The 19,852-nt window shown below is 37.4% G+C and overlaps 2 protein-coding genes across 5 annotated transcripts in view; both read right to left on the reverse strand.

The window, feature by feature from the left end:
* kmo (kynurenine 3-monooxygenase) overlaps window positions 1-19,852 on the reverse strand; it is a 177,739-nt gene that overhangs the window by 102,548 nt on the left and 55,339 nt on the right. The gene's annotated exons all lie outside the window — the stretch shown is intronic.
* marchf5 (membrane-associated ring finger (C3HC4) 5) overlaps window positions 1-19,852 on the reverse strand; it is a 42,414-nt gene that overhangs the window by 15,462 nt on the left and 7,100 nt on the right. For 2 of the 4 annotated variants that reach the window (XR_015505229.1, NM_001082827.2), the window contains 1 exon segment: window positions 4,827-5,029. The exons of the other annotated variants lie outside the window; for them this stretch is intronic. Coding sequence is in view for 1 of the 2 variants with exons in the window: in NM_001082827.2 (NP_001076296.1) it covers window positions 4,827-5,029 (203 nt within the window). In the remaining variant the exon portion in view is untranslated. 4 annotated transcript variants of the gene reach the window in all.

Raw genomic sequence — 19,852 nt, forward strand, 5'->3', positions numbered from 1 at the left:
TGGGATGTGAACCTACAACCATTTACACCTCAAGCAACAACCATAGCCCTAAACCAATCATACCCCATTACAGATGGTTTCAGCTGAGATTAAACCAAAACTTGTAACAAATGGGGGTATGTCCGGAATATGAACCCACAACCGGTTGCACCACAAGCCACAATCATTCCTCTAAACTAATCATACCCCAATACAGATGTTTGTTTTTTTCTGACAATAAACCAAACTAGTACAAATAGTATTCATCTAGGACAGGGGTGTCCAAACTCAGTCCTGGAGGGCTGGTGTTCTGGAGAGTTTAACTCTAACTTGCTTCAACACACCTGCCAGGAAGTTTCTAGTATATCTAGTAAGAGCTTGATTAGCTGGTTAAGGTGTGGTTGATTAGGGTTGGAGCTAAACTCTCTAGGATATTGTCCCTCCAGGACTGAGTTTGGACACCCAAAGGATATGAACCTACAACCTATCATAACACAAGCACTAATCATGTCCCTAAACCTATAATACCCCAAAGCTGATGGTTTCAATTTAGCTTAAACCAAACAAATGGGGTTTATTTGGGATATGAACCGACAACTCGTTACATCAGAAGCAACAATCATGCCCCTAAACCAATCCAACACCACTACAAATGGTTGCTTCAGGGATTAAGCCATATGTATAACATATGTAACATATAATGTATATAATATAACACATGTATAACATATATAACATAGGTAACAAATTGTTTTTTTTTCCGGGATTTGAACCCACAACTATTCACATCATGAGCAACAACCATACTTCTAAACCTATCACACCCCATTTCAAATGGTTTCCACTAAGATTAAGCCAAAATTGGTGACAAATGGGATTCATCCGAGATATGAACCCACAACCTGCTTCACCACAAGCAATAATCATACCCCTAAAACAATTATATCTAATAATACATATGTTTTTTTCTGAAAATTAACCAAAATTGGTATCAGTTGGGGTCCATCCAGTAAACTCACATGTTTTCCCAGCCAAAGCAAAAATTGGACCCCGTAGACTAAGGCTACACGATACTGGCTAAAATGAGAATCAAGGGTTTTTTTTTGCCTAAATTCAAGATCATGATTTTCCCACGATTCTATAAAGTAGAATGAAGGTTAATAAGAGTAGGCTATTATTATTGTTATTCTCAAACATATGGTAAAACAACAAAAATAATATTAAGCCTATGTGTAGCTCTACTGTTGGTTAAAATGCTAAATTTTGTATAGACTTGGAAGGTGGGCCTAGACTTTAAATATGTCCTGTTTGATAATTCACAGTGAAGTGATGACAACAGAATAAACTATTCATTATTCAAAAGTTTGATTTTTATGTTTGACACATATGCTTATAATTTGTCATTGAGAACATTATTAGATAATCTTTTCACTGGTAAAACGAGACATTTGTCATTTTTAGATTCCCTCTTGCATTATATTCACCATTATATAGGCTAGAGTAGTTATACTGACACTGTTAAATATTTATATTCATGCACAACACTTTGTGTTTGCTATGAAAGAAAAAAACATTAAATGCTTGCCGTAATCATCACTGTAAAATGCGAAAAGATCATTTAATTGATGTGAGAGCAGGTTTCACTTTCAGTTCCGAGAGCGGCTCATTGCTGCCGTCACTGTCAGAAAAAACACACACACACACACACATGCAAATCATACTTCCCGCGCGGCTCTCAAATGATCGATCTGTGCAATAAAATTAACATTATTCACAACTTTATTACCTGTTATTCATAGCCTATGCAGGTTCTGTTTACTAAAGTAGGTATCATTGTAGTAAACAAGCAGTGCGCACAAGCAGTGCGTCAGCTCACGTGTGATTTCACGGCCATGCATACACCATTACATTAAGAAAGAAATGACATTTTTGGATGATTATACCTTATAAATACAGTATGTGACATTTTTAATGCCATTTGGTGGTGTCCATGTTGCTGTGAAGACTTGTGCGCTCGCATTTACACTTCTCTCCTGACCTTGTAAATATAATTGGCTGAATCGTAGAAAAGCTGAATAAAGATTATGTGTAGGGTCGAATCGAGATTGCGATCTTGTTCCGATTAACCGTGCAGCCCTACCATAGACCAATAATATTGCAATACAGTTTTTCCCTTTAGAATAAACAACATTGGAAATGAGTCAGGGCACGTTTGGATATGAACCCACAACCTCTCACACCCAAAGCAAAAATAATACCCTAAGCCTGGACCAATCATATTGCATCACAGTTTAATGCCCTTAGAATAAACAACATTTGAAATGAGTCAGGGCTTGTTTGGGATATGAACCCACAACCTCTCGCAGCCAAAGCAAAAAATAATACCCTAGACCAATAATATTGCATCACAGTTTAATGTCCCTAGAATAAACCACATAGGAAATAAGTCAGGGCTCGTTTGAGATATGAACCCACAACCACTTACACCCAAAGCAAAAGTAATATCCTAGACCAATCGTATTGCATTACGGTTTTCCCCCCTTAGAATAAATAACATGTGAAATAAGTCAGGGCTTTCCTAGAGATGGGTTCCAGCTGGAAGGGCATCCGCTGCATAAAACATATGCTGGATAAGTTGGTGGTTAATTCCGCTGTGGTGACCCCAGATTAAAGGCTGATTTATACTTCTGCGTCAAACACCGGCGTATGCTACGGCGCTGACGCATAGCCCTTCGCCTGACGTGCACCTCTCAAAAAATGTAACTACACGTCGCAACAACGCGTAGCGCAAGCTCTGTGATTGGTCGGCTTGGTAGCGCTGACGAGTCTGGGCGGGACCGGGAGCCGGACGAATGGCGCGAGCGATTGTTTACAAGTGTGGAGTCCCGTGAAGGAGCTCCGGAAAGTTTTGTTCTGTGTTTACCTCATATTTAAAGTTGTTGCACGTCCGCCGGTTCCTGCCTCAAAATGAGCGAGTTTGAGCGACTTGTACAACCAGGAAGTGTTCAGGAAAACCAAAACAGAAGCGAAGAAACTCGACACAGAGGAACATTTACACCTCACTGCCAACTAGCATTTCGGAAGTGTTAATGCAGACCAACAGAGACAGCGCGCAGAAGTATAAATGCACAGCTGCGTGCGTTGCCTGCGCCGTGAGTTACGCCGGTCACTTGACGTAGAAGTATAAACCAGGCATAAGTTGGTGGTTAATTCCGCTGTGGCGACCCCAGATAAAGGGACTAAGTCGAAAATACAATGAATGAATGAATGAATAAGTCTGGGCTTGTTTGGCATATGAACCCACAACCTTTTTCACTTAAAGCAAAAATAATACCCAGACCAATCACTCGGCATTACAGTTTCTTTCTTCTTAGATTAAACCAAACAAGTCAAGGCAGAATCTGAACCCATGTCAGAATTTTACCCCATAGGATTGTTTTCTCTTTTATATAGAAGAAATCTAATTCATAAAACATTATTCAATGGGAAAATCTGCAACTTAGTATGCCGCTTATAGGCTTTAGATCAGACCAAGAAGTGATTTCTAGATTTATGTACATGTCCTGAAGGAATAAACTAAAACAATCTGACTTTGGTTTTGTTTCCAAGTCTCTATCAGTTGATGCATTATTCAGAATACAAACTCACAACCCAACTAAAATGCTAAACAGACTGAGCAGCGGTGCAGGAAAGCATCATATATTTATGCACAGTGACATTCATTTCGGTCCGCGTCGTTCTGTCTCGCTCTCATTCCTAAAAGTTTGAAAGTTAAACGGAGAGCATGATTGGTGCAGTTTCACAGCTGGCAACGGTCACCCTGACAACCGTATCCCAGAATAAACCCATGACTGCGGAGAGAGAGGGAGGACGACAGGCCGGCCCTCAGGAGATGCAGCCCGAGGATGATTATTAGCACAGCGTGAAGGGAAACTAATGCTGTTATATTCTCCGACCTGACCAATTTACATAAGGGACGAAACAGGAGGATGAAAAATGACATTTCGCTTCACGAGCAGCGGATTACTGAAATCACAAGCAAATCCTCATCGCCAATATCAAAAGAGGGATTTCTGTGGAATCAGGGTTGACCTACTAAGTACATGCACAGCTATTCATAACTACTGCAGTGGCATTTGATGAAGACTGATAAAGTCTGGCAAAGTCAAAACTATGTCACAAATGCCCAGAATTTTGATGGCGATGTGTGGTATGTGAAAGTGAAGCTCTTGTTATATTCCCAGCAAAGGCAGGGCGACGCATGGAATATTTTCACTTTCATTTTGGTCTTTAATTAAAGATGAAACTATTTTCACAATGCTTTCCTATCAGGAGCATGACATCTTTTAAAAGATTTTTTTTTAATCAGTAAGGACGTTTTAGATTAGTCAAACTGAAAATGTCTTTACTAAAAACTAAGCATCATGTTACCACTAAATTATTCAGCAGCACAGCTTAACAATAGTTATGTTTCCATCCAAAAATGTGAATTATCTTTATGCGCAAAACTGGATTATCTCATGAAAGACGTGTGAATAAAGCAGCATTTCCATCCAACGAGTCAAAGAGAACAAAATAGTCACTTTCTGATTAACTGGCGACAAATATCAACAGTAAAAACGGAATTTGCTGCAATAAGTGAAACTGCATGAATCTTTTCTTCATTTAATAAATGACTTCAGGGTGGTGTTTGAAGGCGTGAGACGCGTAATAAGTGCAGCTTTAGTGCGCACAACTGACATTTAAATAGTAGTGCAGGTAACTATGTTAAACTAATATAAACAATGTGTTAAAAGTGAATTGAATATAAAAACAAGACACAATCGACCCACTTATACTTGACGTACCAAGCTTAGGGAACACAATGAGGTACTCGGCATTGCATTGTGGGCAGGCGACCCGTGCGGTGCTGTTTCCCCTCTGTTTCTCATCCACCCAGCGCTGAAGACACGACTGATGAACCCATTTAGTAGATCCACGGCAGCGGCACGGACGCACCCACTCAGCTGTACGGTCATCCTCATCTGTGGCAAAACAAACCCAACAACTCCTACAAAACAAACAGAAGGGCAGAAAAATTGGCGCTTGGCTTTGCGTTCAGCTCAGTGCAAACAAAGTGTAAACACATAAAGTTGAGGAGAAAGTAATTGTGTAAAGTTCAAAGCAGAAGACTGATTTATTTTTACAGACCAACTCTTCAAAGTATCAAGGAAAAGTTAACCAAAAAAAAAGAAAAAGCATGAGAGGACTGTGGAGTAATGTAGGTCAGTGACTAAGCACAAATGAAATGAGATCATGAACTCACTACAAGGAAGTAAAAAATAAATGTATGATTTAAACAGCAGCGTCATTTTATTTCATCATTCTTATCATTCAAACCAACAAGTTCCGGATTAACTAGTTTTATTAGATCCAATTAAAGTGATGGTTCAGCCAAAAGTTTAATTAAGGGATTGTTTGCTCATCCTGCTGTTCCAATATAGAGAATCCTGCATGTGCTTGTTCATATAATGGTCATGAATAGTGAATAGTTCCATTTTAAAGATTAAAATGGCAAATAAAAATATATGTCAAACATGTACAAATATGCAAGCAGCATCTCCGGGTTTATTGAGAACCTGACCAAAAAAGTTATGCAATGTAATGTAAATTCATATAGTGCATTTATCTTGTATGGCTATACACCCAAAGTGCTTCACAATCATGAGGGGGGTCTCTCCACACCACAACCAGTGTGCAGTATCTACTTGGATGATGTGATGGCAGCCACAGGACAACTGCGCCAATGCGCTCACCACACTCCAGCTATTGACCTTATTCTAAAATGCGGAAGTGCGCCTGTTTTCGCGATTGTCTTAGAACTTCCGTTTCAGTCGCCTATGGGAGAAATGACAAGGAATAATAAACGGCAGAAAATGGTCAAACTACTTGCTCTACAAACAAATATTTGCATGACTATACAGACCAAGTATAATAATATGACAAGGAAATATCAGTTTGCAACATCAAACAGCGAAACGAGCAGTTTTTAATGTCTAAAAATGAATGGAAGTGAATGAGACCGGAAGTCTCGTGCCAAAAAGATTCAAATGGCAGCGCCCACTCGTCTGCGGAGAATAAGGTCAATAGAGGGAGTGGAGAGACTGATAGAGCTAAGTTGGTGGATGGAGATGATTGGGAGGCCATGATGGGCCAATAGAGAGAGTTTGGCCTGGACACCAGGGTTACACCCCTACTCTTTATGGCATTTTCATGACCCTAGAAAGTCAGGACCTCGGTTTAACATCTCATCCGAAAGATGGCGTCTACTGACAGTATGGTGTCCCCTTCACTTTTACTGGAGCATTAGGACTCAGGTTGAGCACCCCCTGCTGGCCTTACTAACACTACTTCCAAGAGCAACCTAGTTTTCACATCAGGTCTCCTATCCAGGTACTGACCAGGCTCAGCCCTGCTTAGCTTCAGTGAGTAACTGGTCTTGGGCTGCAGGGTGATATGGCTGTGGATATGTGCACTCCTGTCTGTAATTTATAAAAAAAAAAATTTTAAACAAAGGTGCAATTTTGTGAGCTGCAATTTCACCTCAATTGTAGCCAATTACTTTATTAAATCATTCTTCTCTGTTTCAGCTGACAACAAACACTAGATAATATTTTACCGAAGTCAAAATTTTGGTATTGTGACAACACTAGTTTGTAATAAATCACATAACATCTAAAAATATGTGCTGGAGATTTACTAGAACTGTCTTTTCCGACAAAATGCGCATGATAATTGCCTTTAAATAATCACCTAGCCCAAAACATCAATGTCGATGGGAACATTCTTTCTTTTTATCAGCCTAATCCTTTGTTGTTATTCACTTCAATTATAAATATGAGTGTTGGCAGAACATACATAAAAAACAAAAAAAATCCACCTTTTGCAAAGTAAAATAGAAAAAAGGCATAGAAAATTAACACAAGCAAGATGAGTAAACGATGACTCGAGTGAACTCTCCCTCTAATTCCTCCAATTATCACAATTTCATGCATATTGGCATTTTTACTGAAAAAAGCCATTGAATCTAAATAATTTAAAAGCAGGTTAACCGATTTTAATTAAATAGGGCTTTAATGAATTAATTAGATAAAATGTGACTAGATTACTTCAAATGGTCAGAGTTTTAAGCAAAATCATACCAGAATTTCTACTGAGAAAATCCCACAAATTAAGATATAATATATATTGATTAACATACTGAAATTCAAATAGGTTAATTACACACCACGCCAATTGGTTAATAAAAATGGTCACTTTTGCATACACATCCCATTACAAGACAAGCTAAAGACAAGGACAAGCTTTTTTAATTGTTAGGATGCAATTTACTTCATTCAAATGACTCAATCAGCCCAGAGAATGACCACTTATTAAGATGAAATAAATTATATTACTGAATAAAGTGTGCCACTGAATCAAAATCATTTAAAGGGGCGTTAACCAATTTTAATTAAGTAGGATTTTATTGAGTTAATTACATAATATGGAACTAAATTACTTCAAATGGTCAGAGTTTTAAGCAAAATCATACCAGAGTTTATACTAGGAAAAGCCCACAAACTAAGATATATACTAATTTCTACTAAAATTCAAACAGGTTAATTACACACCACACTAATTGATTACTAAAAATAGTTACTTTTGCATGCGCATCCCATTACAAGACTAGTTTAAGACATGGACAATCCATTGTTATTTGTTAGGATGAAATTTACTTTATTCAAATGACTCAATCAGCGGAGAGAATGGCCACTTAAGATAAAAACTTAAATAATAGGCTGAATAAAGTGTCCAGCATCCCATCAACAATGTCTAATGTCGGCGTTGTAAATAATCCATGTCGAATCTCTCAGTGTTTCTGCACTGCTGGAGGAAGCACAGACACTCTTGTTCTCTCGGGTTCCTGCAGCAGATTTTCCATTCGCTCTGTTTCTGAATAAAACATGAGGGATGAAGAGCTGCTCAGGTGACTGAAATCACTCGTGATCCTGATAATGAAGCTCCTGTAATCTCAAAACCATCCCAGAAGCCAGAACCAAACAAAAGCCCCTCTTTTCTTCTTCTTTAAAACACGACTTGCTGATTTCAATTAAAAAGCATCCTGTGCACACTCTCATGTTCTCATTTAGCCTTTCTGTATGATTGTATCAAATTTTCTTGTTGCAATTAATTGCTGAAGTTTACACTTCAGGGTATACACTACCTGACAAAAGTCTGCCAGTTATAAGAGCAACAAATAATAACTTGACTTCTAGTTGATCATTTGGAAAAGTGTCAGAACTAGATTTTTCTGATGAATCATCTGTTGAACTGCATTCCAATCATCACAAATACTGCACAAGACCTATTGAAACACCTGGACCCAAAATTCTCACAGAAATCAGTCAAGTTTGGTGAAGGAAAAATCATGGTTTGGGGTTACATTGAGTATGGGGGCGTGCAAGAGATCTGCAGAGTGGATGGCAACATCAACAGCCTGAGGAATCTGTGCTGCCCATTACATTACAAACCACAGGAGAGGGCAAATTCTTCAGCAGGACAGCACTCCTTCTCATACTTCCGCCTCCACATCAAAGTTCCTGAAAGCAAAGAAGGTCAAGGTGCTCCAGGATTGGCCAGCCCAGTCACCGAATATGAACATTATTGAGCATGTCTGGGGTGAAGATGAAAGAGGAGGCATTGAAGATGAATCCAAAGAGTCTTGATGAACTATGGGAGTGGTGCAATGCTTTCTTTGCCATCCCAGATGACTTTACTAATAAGTGATTTGAGTCATTGCAGAGATGTATGGATGCAGTCCTCCAAGCTCATGGGATTCATACACAATATTCATTCTGTTTGCAGTCATGAAATGCACCATGACTTTATATTCTATACAGTTCATTATTTCTGTTAAGTGACAAGACTTTTGTCTAAGCAAAGTCAGAGCTTACTTTCATAATTAAATAATGAAAAATCAAGGCATGATCATGTTTTATTTTGGTAAAATAAATGTAATCTAGAGGCCTTTGCCTTTTATTTAAGCCACTTATGATACCAAATGATCAACTAGAAGTCAAGTGATTATTTGCTGTTACTAAAACTTCGATAGGCGACAAGATTTTTGTCAGGCAGTGTACAGTATTATTTAATATCAATTAATATTAATATAACATCTAAGTTTAGATCAATAATATTGATTGTGGGATTCACTTATGCCCAAACGAACCAAGCTAAGTGGGCAAACACAGCAGGTTCTGAAACAAATGTCTAGGTGTGAAAGCACTCTTTAACCTGATTATAAATATTCTTGAAAAGCACTCTACAAGTTTAAATAATGCTTAATTATTCACTGCATTCTGAAGCACCCACAGTATCAATATTGTGCATGTTCATTATCACGATATATTGAATTATTGAATTATTATATCTACTCCAGTTTAGAGACAACTTTCTGTGCTGGTGTTCAGATAATAGCTCAAAGTTTCTTAAGAATCAGCTTCTCTTTTTCCTGGAACTCTGCCTCCATCGTGGCAAATATCAGAAACAGTGTGAAACCCAAGACGTGTCGCCCCTCACTCAAACACACTCAAGTAACATGTTTTACACACTAAGAGCTGTTCATTAAGGCCTGTAGTCAAGGTCAGACAACCTGATTATCAGCCAATAAACAAGGTAAAACTAATTGTGCTGTGAAACAGAATCTGATTTAGGCTTGTTTGCCTTCACTCAAGGGGGGTAAAGTTTCAATCTACAGCCTATATTATCCACAGTAAAATACGCACACGACACAACATGATTAGATGATGAGATTTTTGTCTGATTTGTGGTGGAACATGATCCACATATACAACAAAAATACACATTTTCTGGAGATATAAATTTCATACTTAAATACATATAAACTTTTGTAAATACTAACTGCTTTTTATATATTAAGAAAAAAACAATGACCTAATAAAACATTAGTACAAAACAATGAAAGTAATTCTGATGACTTTTCAGTATGTAAATAAACTAAACATATAAGCTACTGTGAAGTAATTAAATTATTGACAAAAAATAGCATATAAACAAAATATTGAAAAAAACAATATAAATGTAAAAATATATACTAAATAAATTACTAGCTCTAAATACATTATAATGAACAAATATTTTTCTTTTTTTTTTAATAAGCTAAAATCAACAATAAATATTCTAATTAGAGCTGGGTGATATGGCAAAAATGCAATCTCTATAATTATTTTCTATACTGAACAATATATATTTTGATATAAGTTGTTAATGCTTCCACTATTAAAAGAGTATCCCAACCATGACTGAAGGCGAAAACTGCTGTCAGGAAAAAGAACTGCTGGCGAGAAACTGAAACGAGCATGCGGTGACGCAGTTTTCATTTTCAGCAACCAAAAATTCGATGAATCTTCAATATCAACGCAATTTAAGCTTATACCTTTGCGTCAACAGCACACGTATGCTCTGGCACAACCTGTGTGTGGTCGCAAAGCCCTTACTGTGGCCTTCGCCGACGCTGACCTCTCAAAAAAAATAACTACACGCCGCAATGACACGCAGCACAAGCTCTATGATTGGTCGGCTTGGTAGCGCTGACGAGTGTGGGAGGGATCGAGAACCACACGAACCCGTTGGAGCGAATGTTTACAAGAGTCGAGTCTTGTGAAGTAGCTCTAGATGGAAAGTTTTGTTTTGTATTTGCCATATGATTAAATTTATTGCAGTTCCCGCTTCAAAATGAGCAAGTTTGAGATACTTCTAAATTAAGGTCGCGTTCAGAAAAGAACAAAACACCAGCATAGAAACTGGACACAGAGGAACATAAAAACCTTCTGCCAGCTAGTGTTTTGGAAGTGCTATTGCAGAGCAACACAAACAGCACACAGAAGTATAAATGCACGACAACGCGCAAGGTTTGCGCCGTGGGTCATGGCGATCACTCGACGCAGAAGTATAAACCAGGCTTTATAGATTCCTGTTGTTACATATATCTGCTGTGTGATTGGCTGATTCATGGTAATTAGTAGGCTTGGGCAGTAATACTGTAATATGGTATACCGCAGGATCTAAAAATAGCAATGGTATCAGTTTTAATACCGTTATACCGTCATAAAAACAGTGCACTTATATAGGAGACAAGTATTGAATATTAAATTATATTAAATATGCGTATGCGTGATTGTCATCACGAGACGGTGTGGAGGAGAACACAACCTCTGCAGTTTGGCAGTATTTTGGCAGAGAAGGGAGACATGGTAAATACGAACTAGTGGTCTGCAATCCCGCGAGACCCGACCAGATTTCTTGTGGTGCGGGAATACTTTATTAATAAGTGATTTGTAATAAGGAGTAATAAGGTAATTTTACTCCTTAGGTAGTAAGGTAAAGAAGTAATAAGGTGGTGGTGCTGTCTATTTGTGTGTGCGTGTGTGTTTGTTCATATAGACAGCGCGCAGATCTCTAATACGAACAAGACAATTTGCTAATTGTGCAACAAACAGGTGACCATGAACCTAAGGTCGCATATACGGTATTCAGTTTCCGAATGGTTTAGGCACAAGCCAACATTTTGCTGATGCTGTCTGACCCTTACATCATGTTTTTTTCGATATCGTCATAAAATTTATTGCGATTCGATATGATATTGTTTTAGAGGCCCAGGCCTAATTCTAATTGATATTTAAACTAATCATAAAAAAATATAACTCATAAAAACTCAAAATAAAAATGACAAAATACTACTATTTTTTAAATGAGCATTAATACAATAATATTAACATTTTATTTAAATATTCTTTAAAAAGAAAACTATACAAACACCATAAATAATTAAGCATTTTCAGTTGTAGTTTATATTAATTTACTAAACATCCCAATTGAGTGTTAAAATAAACCTTTTTTTCTAATAGTAAGTTCATAACTGCCTAAATCAAAATCAGCAGAATCAAATCACAAAATGTTTTCATTCTTAGCTGTGAAATTTTGTAACCTTGTAATCTAGATAACAAACCGTTCCTCAGGAGTGCTGACTTCTGTTCACAATCAAATTATTTTCACCATGATAACCCAAACGTGCATTTATTACAGCACCTTATCACCACACGTGCACAGACAAACCAAGTTCAGAATAATAAAGCTAATAATAAATCTTTTACTTTGTCCAGCTGAACAAGCCCCAATCCCAATTCTACCCCTTAGCCCTTCCCTTACCTCTATCCCTCGTTTAGCACGTTCACGTGAAGGGGTAGGGGTGTCCCAATTCTCTTTAGCTTGAATGTGTATGGTTAAGGGGAAGGACTAGATAGCACTTGAAACTGAGATTTTCAAGAACCACATTCAAAACCAAGGAGTGCAAAAATTTCCCAGAATACACCAGATACAACGGCAACATGGCTGCAAAATTTGTGCAAATAGATTTTTTTTGCCATTATTTCTTATTTTTACAACAAACAAACGTATGCTTTAATACAATGGTAACGCCGTTCGTGTTTTACCATCATGCTTTAGTCGCCATCGTCGATTTTATGAGCTTGTGACAACATATGATGATGTGTGTGGGTGTTGTAGTGGTGTCCCATTTCTTAGAGGTAAATTTAAAGCCCTTCCTCTTCACGGTTTGTTTCAAAGGCCAAGGGGAAGGGGTAATGGTACACAAAAAATTGAATTGGGATTGAGGCCAACTGTGATTTCATCTGCTGAAAACGTGATGATGAATACTTTTCAGCACTGTTTGTGATTAATTTTCATTATGCTTTTAATATCTGCAATACACCATCACATCCCATTGACTTCCATTATTTCACAAACAAATGCTTTATTAATGTCCTGAAAACATGCTTCTTGACCTCTAAATTGACATTGCTCCTCCAGTTTCTACAGATTATAGTGCTAATGTCTATAAGATCCCATCAGGAGGTCAGAAAGTCGATAGCGCTCACCTTTCTTTACATGCTAAGAGCCTGGTTACATGACACAGAAACACAATCCATACAACAGCGAGGGTCTCCGCAAGCGATAACCCTGATAATAGCTTAAATATCCTGAACGTCGGCTACTCTTACAGACAGGATGCGCTTTCATGGATAAAGTGGCTAATTTCGCTTGTTGACTGATGTTGCTCTAAAAACAGGAATCTGAAAGTTTAACTGCTTCCTCTTGGTCAAATTATGTGGAAGTGATTTAAGAAAAATGAAACATAATCTGTTTAAAGTACACTATTAAAGGTTCCTAATTTGGTTTTGGAGATCTCCAATAATAGATTCACATCCATGCAGCATCAAAAAAACATTATCATTTTCTTATTATACGCTTAGAAACTCTTTTCTCACAGTGTTTAAAATGGTTGGTTTGGGAATCTCCTGGTCTCTCTTAACCCCAACTTTCAGAGATTTTACTCTGCTGATTGGTCCGATCATACCGCAGACTGTTGTGATTGGCCAAACACTTACAGCCCGTGTCAGAAAAAAAAAAAATTCATACCTGAATTTCAGCTCTGGAATAGTGATGGAAAGTTCAGATCATTTTACTGACATCAAGATGAACAAATCTTTTTAGGGCTGCAACAACGAATCGATTAAATCGATTCAAATTGATTACTAAAAGCGTTGGCAAAAAATGTCATAATCCATTTGTCGTGTCGCGCAACGGGGAGATACTTAAGTATTATTTTAAAAAAATATATATATATTTTGTCGAGAGTGGAGCCGAGTGAACACACTTTGCCTCTCTCTCACTGATGGCGCCTCAAAGACAGGACAGAGCAAAAAAACAAGCGGAGGTAACACTAAAGAAAAAAATACATGGCGATTAAGCGAGCAACAGCAGGGTTTATCACTACAGAATTCTACTTTTGTTCTGTTTTGAAGTGAGGAGCGTAATGTCCCTGGTGCTGCTGATGTTTACTCTTCATCCAGCTTGACAAGCATGACGTGAAACATTCAAACTAAGCTTTAGTGCATTGGCTAGTGCTGAGCACGAGAAAGATGTGCCATATCATCACAATTATGCAGTGATTTAACCACCCAATGCTTATTTTATGTTTTAGACATGCAAATCCACACAAGTAAAACAATACATTTAGAGTTTGTAAAACACACAAGAAAGGCTATGGAAGTCTAACAATCCATTCAAATATAATTTGCTGATGTGTTTAATTCATATCAGATACACGCAGTTAAAGTACTAACAATAAAGTTCAGTCTATTCTTCTTCCAGCTGTGCAGCCACTTGCTTGCATGCATTTGGGGAGTAACTGTAGAATTTACATGCTGAATCCTGCGTGTTCTGATTTTCTGAATGAGGCATGCGCGCGACCATGCAATGCCCATTAGGGCTGGCCGATGTCGACCAATTTAGCATTGTACGATGTCTAATGTAAAACATCGCGATGGACGATGGCATTGTCATCACGTGAAAAGCGGGAGTGAGGAGGGATCCGGGGGTGAGAAGGGTGCGTGACTTATTTGAGGACTGAAAGGGAGACGCACGATTTCCGGGAGATTATCACTCGTTGGCGTGCATTATGAGTCCCGCAAATGCATAGAGACTCCCGGAACTTCCGAGAGGGTTTGCGACGGGGGCGGGCGGAGGATCGGCGATGCCGGCTCAGCATGGCGTTGTCTATTGGCCATCGGCGATGGACGATGGTATCGTCTATCAGCCCAACCCTAATGTCCATCTCACGTTATAGATCACGATCAAGATCCTTTATGCGTCTTTTAAACAACAAAAAAATACTCACACATTTTTGTGAATTTGAATATCAGGTTGTAAATGACATGATGAGCAAGCGCGTGAATATTTTGTATTAAAACGGAAAAGCATAATAAAAGGGATACATCTCATCGTCATATAGTGCTATTGTGGTTGCGGTGTGTCATGTGACAAATATGACGTGTCACCATGGAAACATGAAGGGTGAACGTCCTAAAATAATGATCGCCTAACAAAACTCACTCCCGGGGCCAGATAGAATCTTTTAAACTCAACAGTGAAAGGGTTAACAACAGGAGTAAAGCAGCGGTGGTATAGTTACTTTGCACTTTGCATTGCAAGACTATACACGTTTTTTTTTTAACTCGCCTTTTTTGGACAATTCATTTTTCTATCTGTCGTCATGTATAGCTACACTGCAAAAAAGCTTGTCTTACCTAGTAATTTCCATTTTCCAGCCTAAACCACGACGAAACCACGACGAATGAAGTTCTGCACAAGACTTTTGGCCAGCAGAGAAATTAAAATGGTCGTGCCCAACTGAGTCTGGTTCTCTCAAGGTTTTTTTTCTTCACTCCCATCAGGTGAAGTTTTTTTTCCCTCTCCGCTGTCGCCACTGCCTCGCATGGTTCAGGATTGGTAGAGCTACGCATCGATGAATTTGCTCTTCAGTGTTTGAACTCTCAGTAATGATTAAATCACACTGAACTGAGCTAAACTGAACTGAACTTAAACACTAAAAACTGAACTACACTGTTCCAGTTACTGAACCACACTGTTCCAGTTACTATGACCATTTATGTGAAGCTGCTTTGACACAATCTACATTGTAAAAGCGCTATACAAATAAAGCTGAATTGAATTGAATTGAATAGTAATTTCGTCTCGTTTCCAGTCCAAATATCTAAAAACATCTCAAATCAAGAACAGACAAGAAAAATGACATGAGAAAATTTAGTGATGCTTAAAACTTTGGTTCGAGATTATATCTCATTATGATTAGTTATCTTGGCAAATAATTCTAAACAAACAAATCACTTAATTTTGAGGTGTTTTTCTTTTCCGAAAGCAAGACATAATTTCTAATGCGATTTCATGTATGAATCTTGATTGAAGATATTTTTAGATATTTGGATTGAAAACAGGAGAAAACTGCAAAGTTAGTTTTTATTATTATTATTATTATTATTATTATAACAGCTCAGGGATGTTCAAGGACAACATGTTTGTGCACTTTCTGAAGATTTTAGTTCTGTTTTTTTAATAAAGGGTTGGAAATTAATGCTTTAGTTTTTTTTATCAGATTCATCGGTTAATCAAAAAAAAATATTCGACAGATTAATCGATTATTAAAATATTCAATAATTGCAGCCATAAATCATTTGCCGATTCATTTCGTTCAATTTGCCAAAATATTATTAAAATACTATGAGCTGCTTCCAAACAATCTACAACTAGCCTAGGCGTTGATCACACTACAAACAAGTCATAACTAGAATGCTATAAGAAAAAGAAAATAATTATTCATAGTTTACGATGATTAATCATTTTGTCAATGATTAGTTCAGCTCAGCTCTTCTTACATGTCTTCAGATTTGAGTGATTCGTTCACGTTTACAGACAGTCCCATATAAGATTAATCAATAAACACAGTCTGAGGTGAAAGGACCCATGATTAGTTCAGCTTTCGAGTCTTCGGGTTTTTAAAAAGAGGTATAAAAGATGACTCAAAACTGAGCACTCAAGAGATGAACGGATCAAATCGTTTTCCAGATCTAAATGCATACGATTGGCTTATGCCTTTCACGATAAGAGACGTGGCATATTGTGCCAAAGAATATTGTGGCTGAAGCTGTCAAACTGGCATCATCAGAGAAGGACCACCAGTCCGAAAGAAGAAGTAAATGGTCAGACTTTGATTGAAATTTACCAAAACAAAGGTTTTTTTTAACAATGTGTGTTAGCGTAACAAGTATTAGAGATTTAGATTTCACATGGATTTAAGCAGTTCAAAATCAGTTCACGATATCTCCATTCACCTCCACTTTGATTTTCCAGAATATGCAAACCTTTGACTTAAACACACATTGCACCACATGATAAATAATGTCTGAAAAAGAATGAGTGACTTCAACCTCGATCAAAACTCTTCAGCAAGCTCCAAACATTACTCATGGGCAATAGTAATACTGAAGTGCTATGCTTCACAAGTGTTTGAAAGGCAAACTGTTCTCATTGATACCCAGGTCAGACTGTATTTAAAGAGGCATTAAAACCTGGACACAATGAGTTTATTCATCCGGCCGCAGTCATGTGACTGTGGGAACCTGAAAGATCTTCCAGCTAACAGCAAATGAGAGAAAGTAACATCACCAGGGAACCGACAAAGAGCCGAGAATCAGAGGAACTGCTGAGATCCCAGACATTTCCATCATCGTACAAACAGCACTGCCATTATAACCATTTGTTTGGCATTAAATATCTTTAAAATAACTGTGATTACCCATTTTACAAACATCATACAAGAAGGTATGTATAAAAAATACAATGTTAAACAATAATGCTTTCATTTTGGACACAGAAGCCAAAACATTGTATGATTTCCATGATGTAATTTTCTATTATAGCATCAAACAATATGTTATAGTACGAAAACTTTTAGCACTTTTTTTTTTTTACAACAAATGATTACATTACAAAAAAGTATATTATTATTATTAATTCTATTTCTATTATTCATGCCAGAAATTATAATTCATAATATTTGATGTTGACCCTATATACAAACATACAGCTGGAAAATAAGGGGAAAAAAAGTATTGAAAACATCACCATTTTTCTCAGAAAACATATTTCTAAAGGTGCTGTTGACTTAAAATTCATACCAGATGTTGGTAACACCCAAAGAAATACATATCTAAAAAAAAAAAAAACAATTAGAATTAGAATTAGAAAAAATCAATTACTAATTAGTTTACAAATTAAGTAATGCGTAATAAAATGAAGTGACACAGGAAAAAAGTAATAAACACATGAAGAAAGGAAGGTGTAGAAAGGCAGTAAAGGCCCAGACAGCAGCTAAAATCTCTCAGTAGTTCTTCAGCAACTCTCTGCCCTTCATCATTATAAATTAATATCAGCTGCTTCAGTCCAACATCTACATTAGCAGGATGATGAAGATGAAACCAGAGTGGACATTTGAGCAAAACAATGATCTAAAACACAGTCAATAAAGCTCTCAAATGGTTTCAGAGAAAGAAAATCAAGCTGCAGAATGGCCCAGCCAATCACCTGATACGAATCCAATAGCAAAGACAAAATAAAGCTCAGATTTGATAGACGAGACCCACAGAATTATCTAGATTTTTACACTTTGTTGAAGTTTGAAAAACTCACACCTGAGCAATTCATGTGACTTCATTCTCCATATGAGAGGCGTCTTTAAGCTGCCATCACCAAAAAAGCCTGTTATATAAAGTATTGAATTTGTTTTAGTAGTTTCTCCATTGTTATTAAACATGCAGTTTTTTCATATATATTTTTTATGTTTGTATTGTTTGGGTTTTCACTAAAATCTGGTTCAATACAATGTCAACACGTCTTTTAGAAATATCATTCCAAGGAAAAAAGCATGATTTCCCCCACTGTACATTATCACAAGTGTACAATTATGATTACTAATATTATTATGTAACACTCATAAAAAGTATTTTTCTTAGATGTCATGAGGGCGAGAATCAACAGCATTTTTTCATTGTTTTCATGAACTATCCAGAAGAATGATCTGATAGACTGTGACTATAGTCTACAGTTTGCACCCCAGCTGCATCACCTACATAAGAGTTTATGTAACTTCAGTCACTGTTTTCCTGTAACGCCAGTCCTCTTGAACTTGCGGTCTATATTTATACATGAGGGGGGGAGCCAGATATGACCCACTGCTGATCCATAAACACACTCTCTCTCTTTCCTCGTGCTCAAAGTCACAAGACCCTTCCACAAGATCACGTTTCATCAGCTAATGTATAAAGCCAGGAGAAACAGGAACTTATACACCACAAAGAAACACCAGCAGTTTCAGAGAAAACTAATACGCAAATGAACAATAAAAAAAAAAAGACTTCATTATGTTAATTCTTTATACAGGTAGGCAGAGCTAACGGTAAATTTTTGTGCATTTTTTGTGGTTCGATTTTATGATAGGTGGAATTTCTATTCAGATTATTTTCATGCTCTGCATGTGCATATTTACAACTTTGTATCTGAGTAGCAAGGCTACAGTTACCATGTCTGCACAACTAACATTTTGAACAAAATATTGATAACTAATTCTTCAGTTAACCAAAGAGAAAACTGAAGTCATTGCGTTTGGGAACAGAGATGAGCTTCTCAAGGTGAATGCTTACCTTGGCTCAAAGGGTCAAATAACAAAAAATAAGGTCAAGAATTTTGTTGTGATTCTGGAGTTTTAATAGTCATGTCTAAGCAGTAAATAAATCAGCATACCATCATCTCAAAAACATTGTAGGAATTAGATGCTTTGTTCCCAAAGAAGACTTAGAGAAACGTGTTCATGCTTTTATCAGCAGCAGGGTGGATTACTGTAATGGACTCCTCACTGGCCTTCACAAAAAGACAGTCAGACAGTTGCAGCTCATCCAGAACGCTGCGGCCAGGATTCTGACCAGGACCAAAAAATCTGAGCACATCACACCTGTCCTCAGGTCTTTACACTGGCTCGCAGTTTAATTCAGAACAGATTTTAAAGTATTATTACTAATTTATAAATCACTAAATGGCCTAGGACCTCAGTACATTACAGAAATGCTCACTTAATACAAACCTACTAGTCAACTCAGATCTTTAGGATCATAGAAACTAGAAATTACAAGAGTTCAGTCAGGGTGATTTTGCCTACAGCTTCAGTGCACCCTGATGCTGGAATCAGCTTCCACAAATGATCAGATGTGCTCCAACATTAAGTAGTAGTAGGTGATTTTGAACGCAGCTATTGGCTCTTTTGAGGTGGGGCTTCTAATGTAGTACATACTTGAGTATTAGGCGACTTTGGATGCAGCCATTGGCTCCTTTAAGTTGGGCCTTCTAATGTAGTACATACAAA

The sequence above is a fragment of the Danio rerio genome, chromosome 13 (assembly GCF_052040795.2).
Source record: "Danio rerio strain M-AB ecotype USA chromosome 13, GRCz13ab, whole genome shotgun sequence".
Lineage (NCBI taxonomy): Eukaryota > Metazoa > Chordata > Actinopteri > Cypriniformes > Danionidae > Danio > Danio rerio.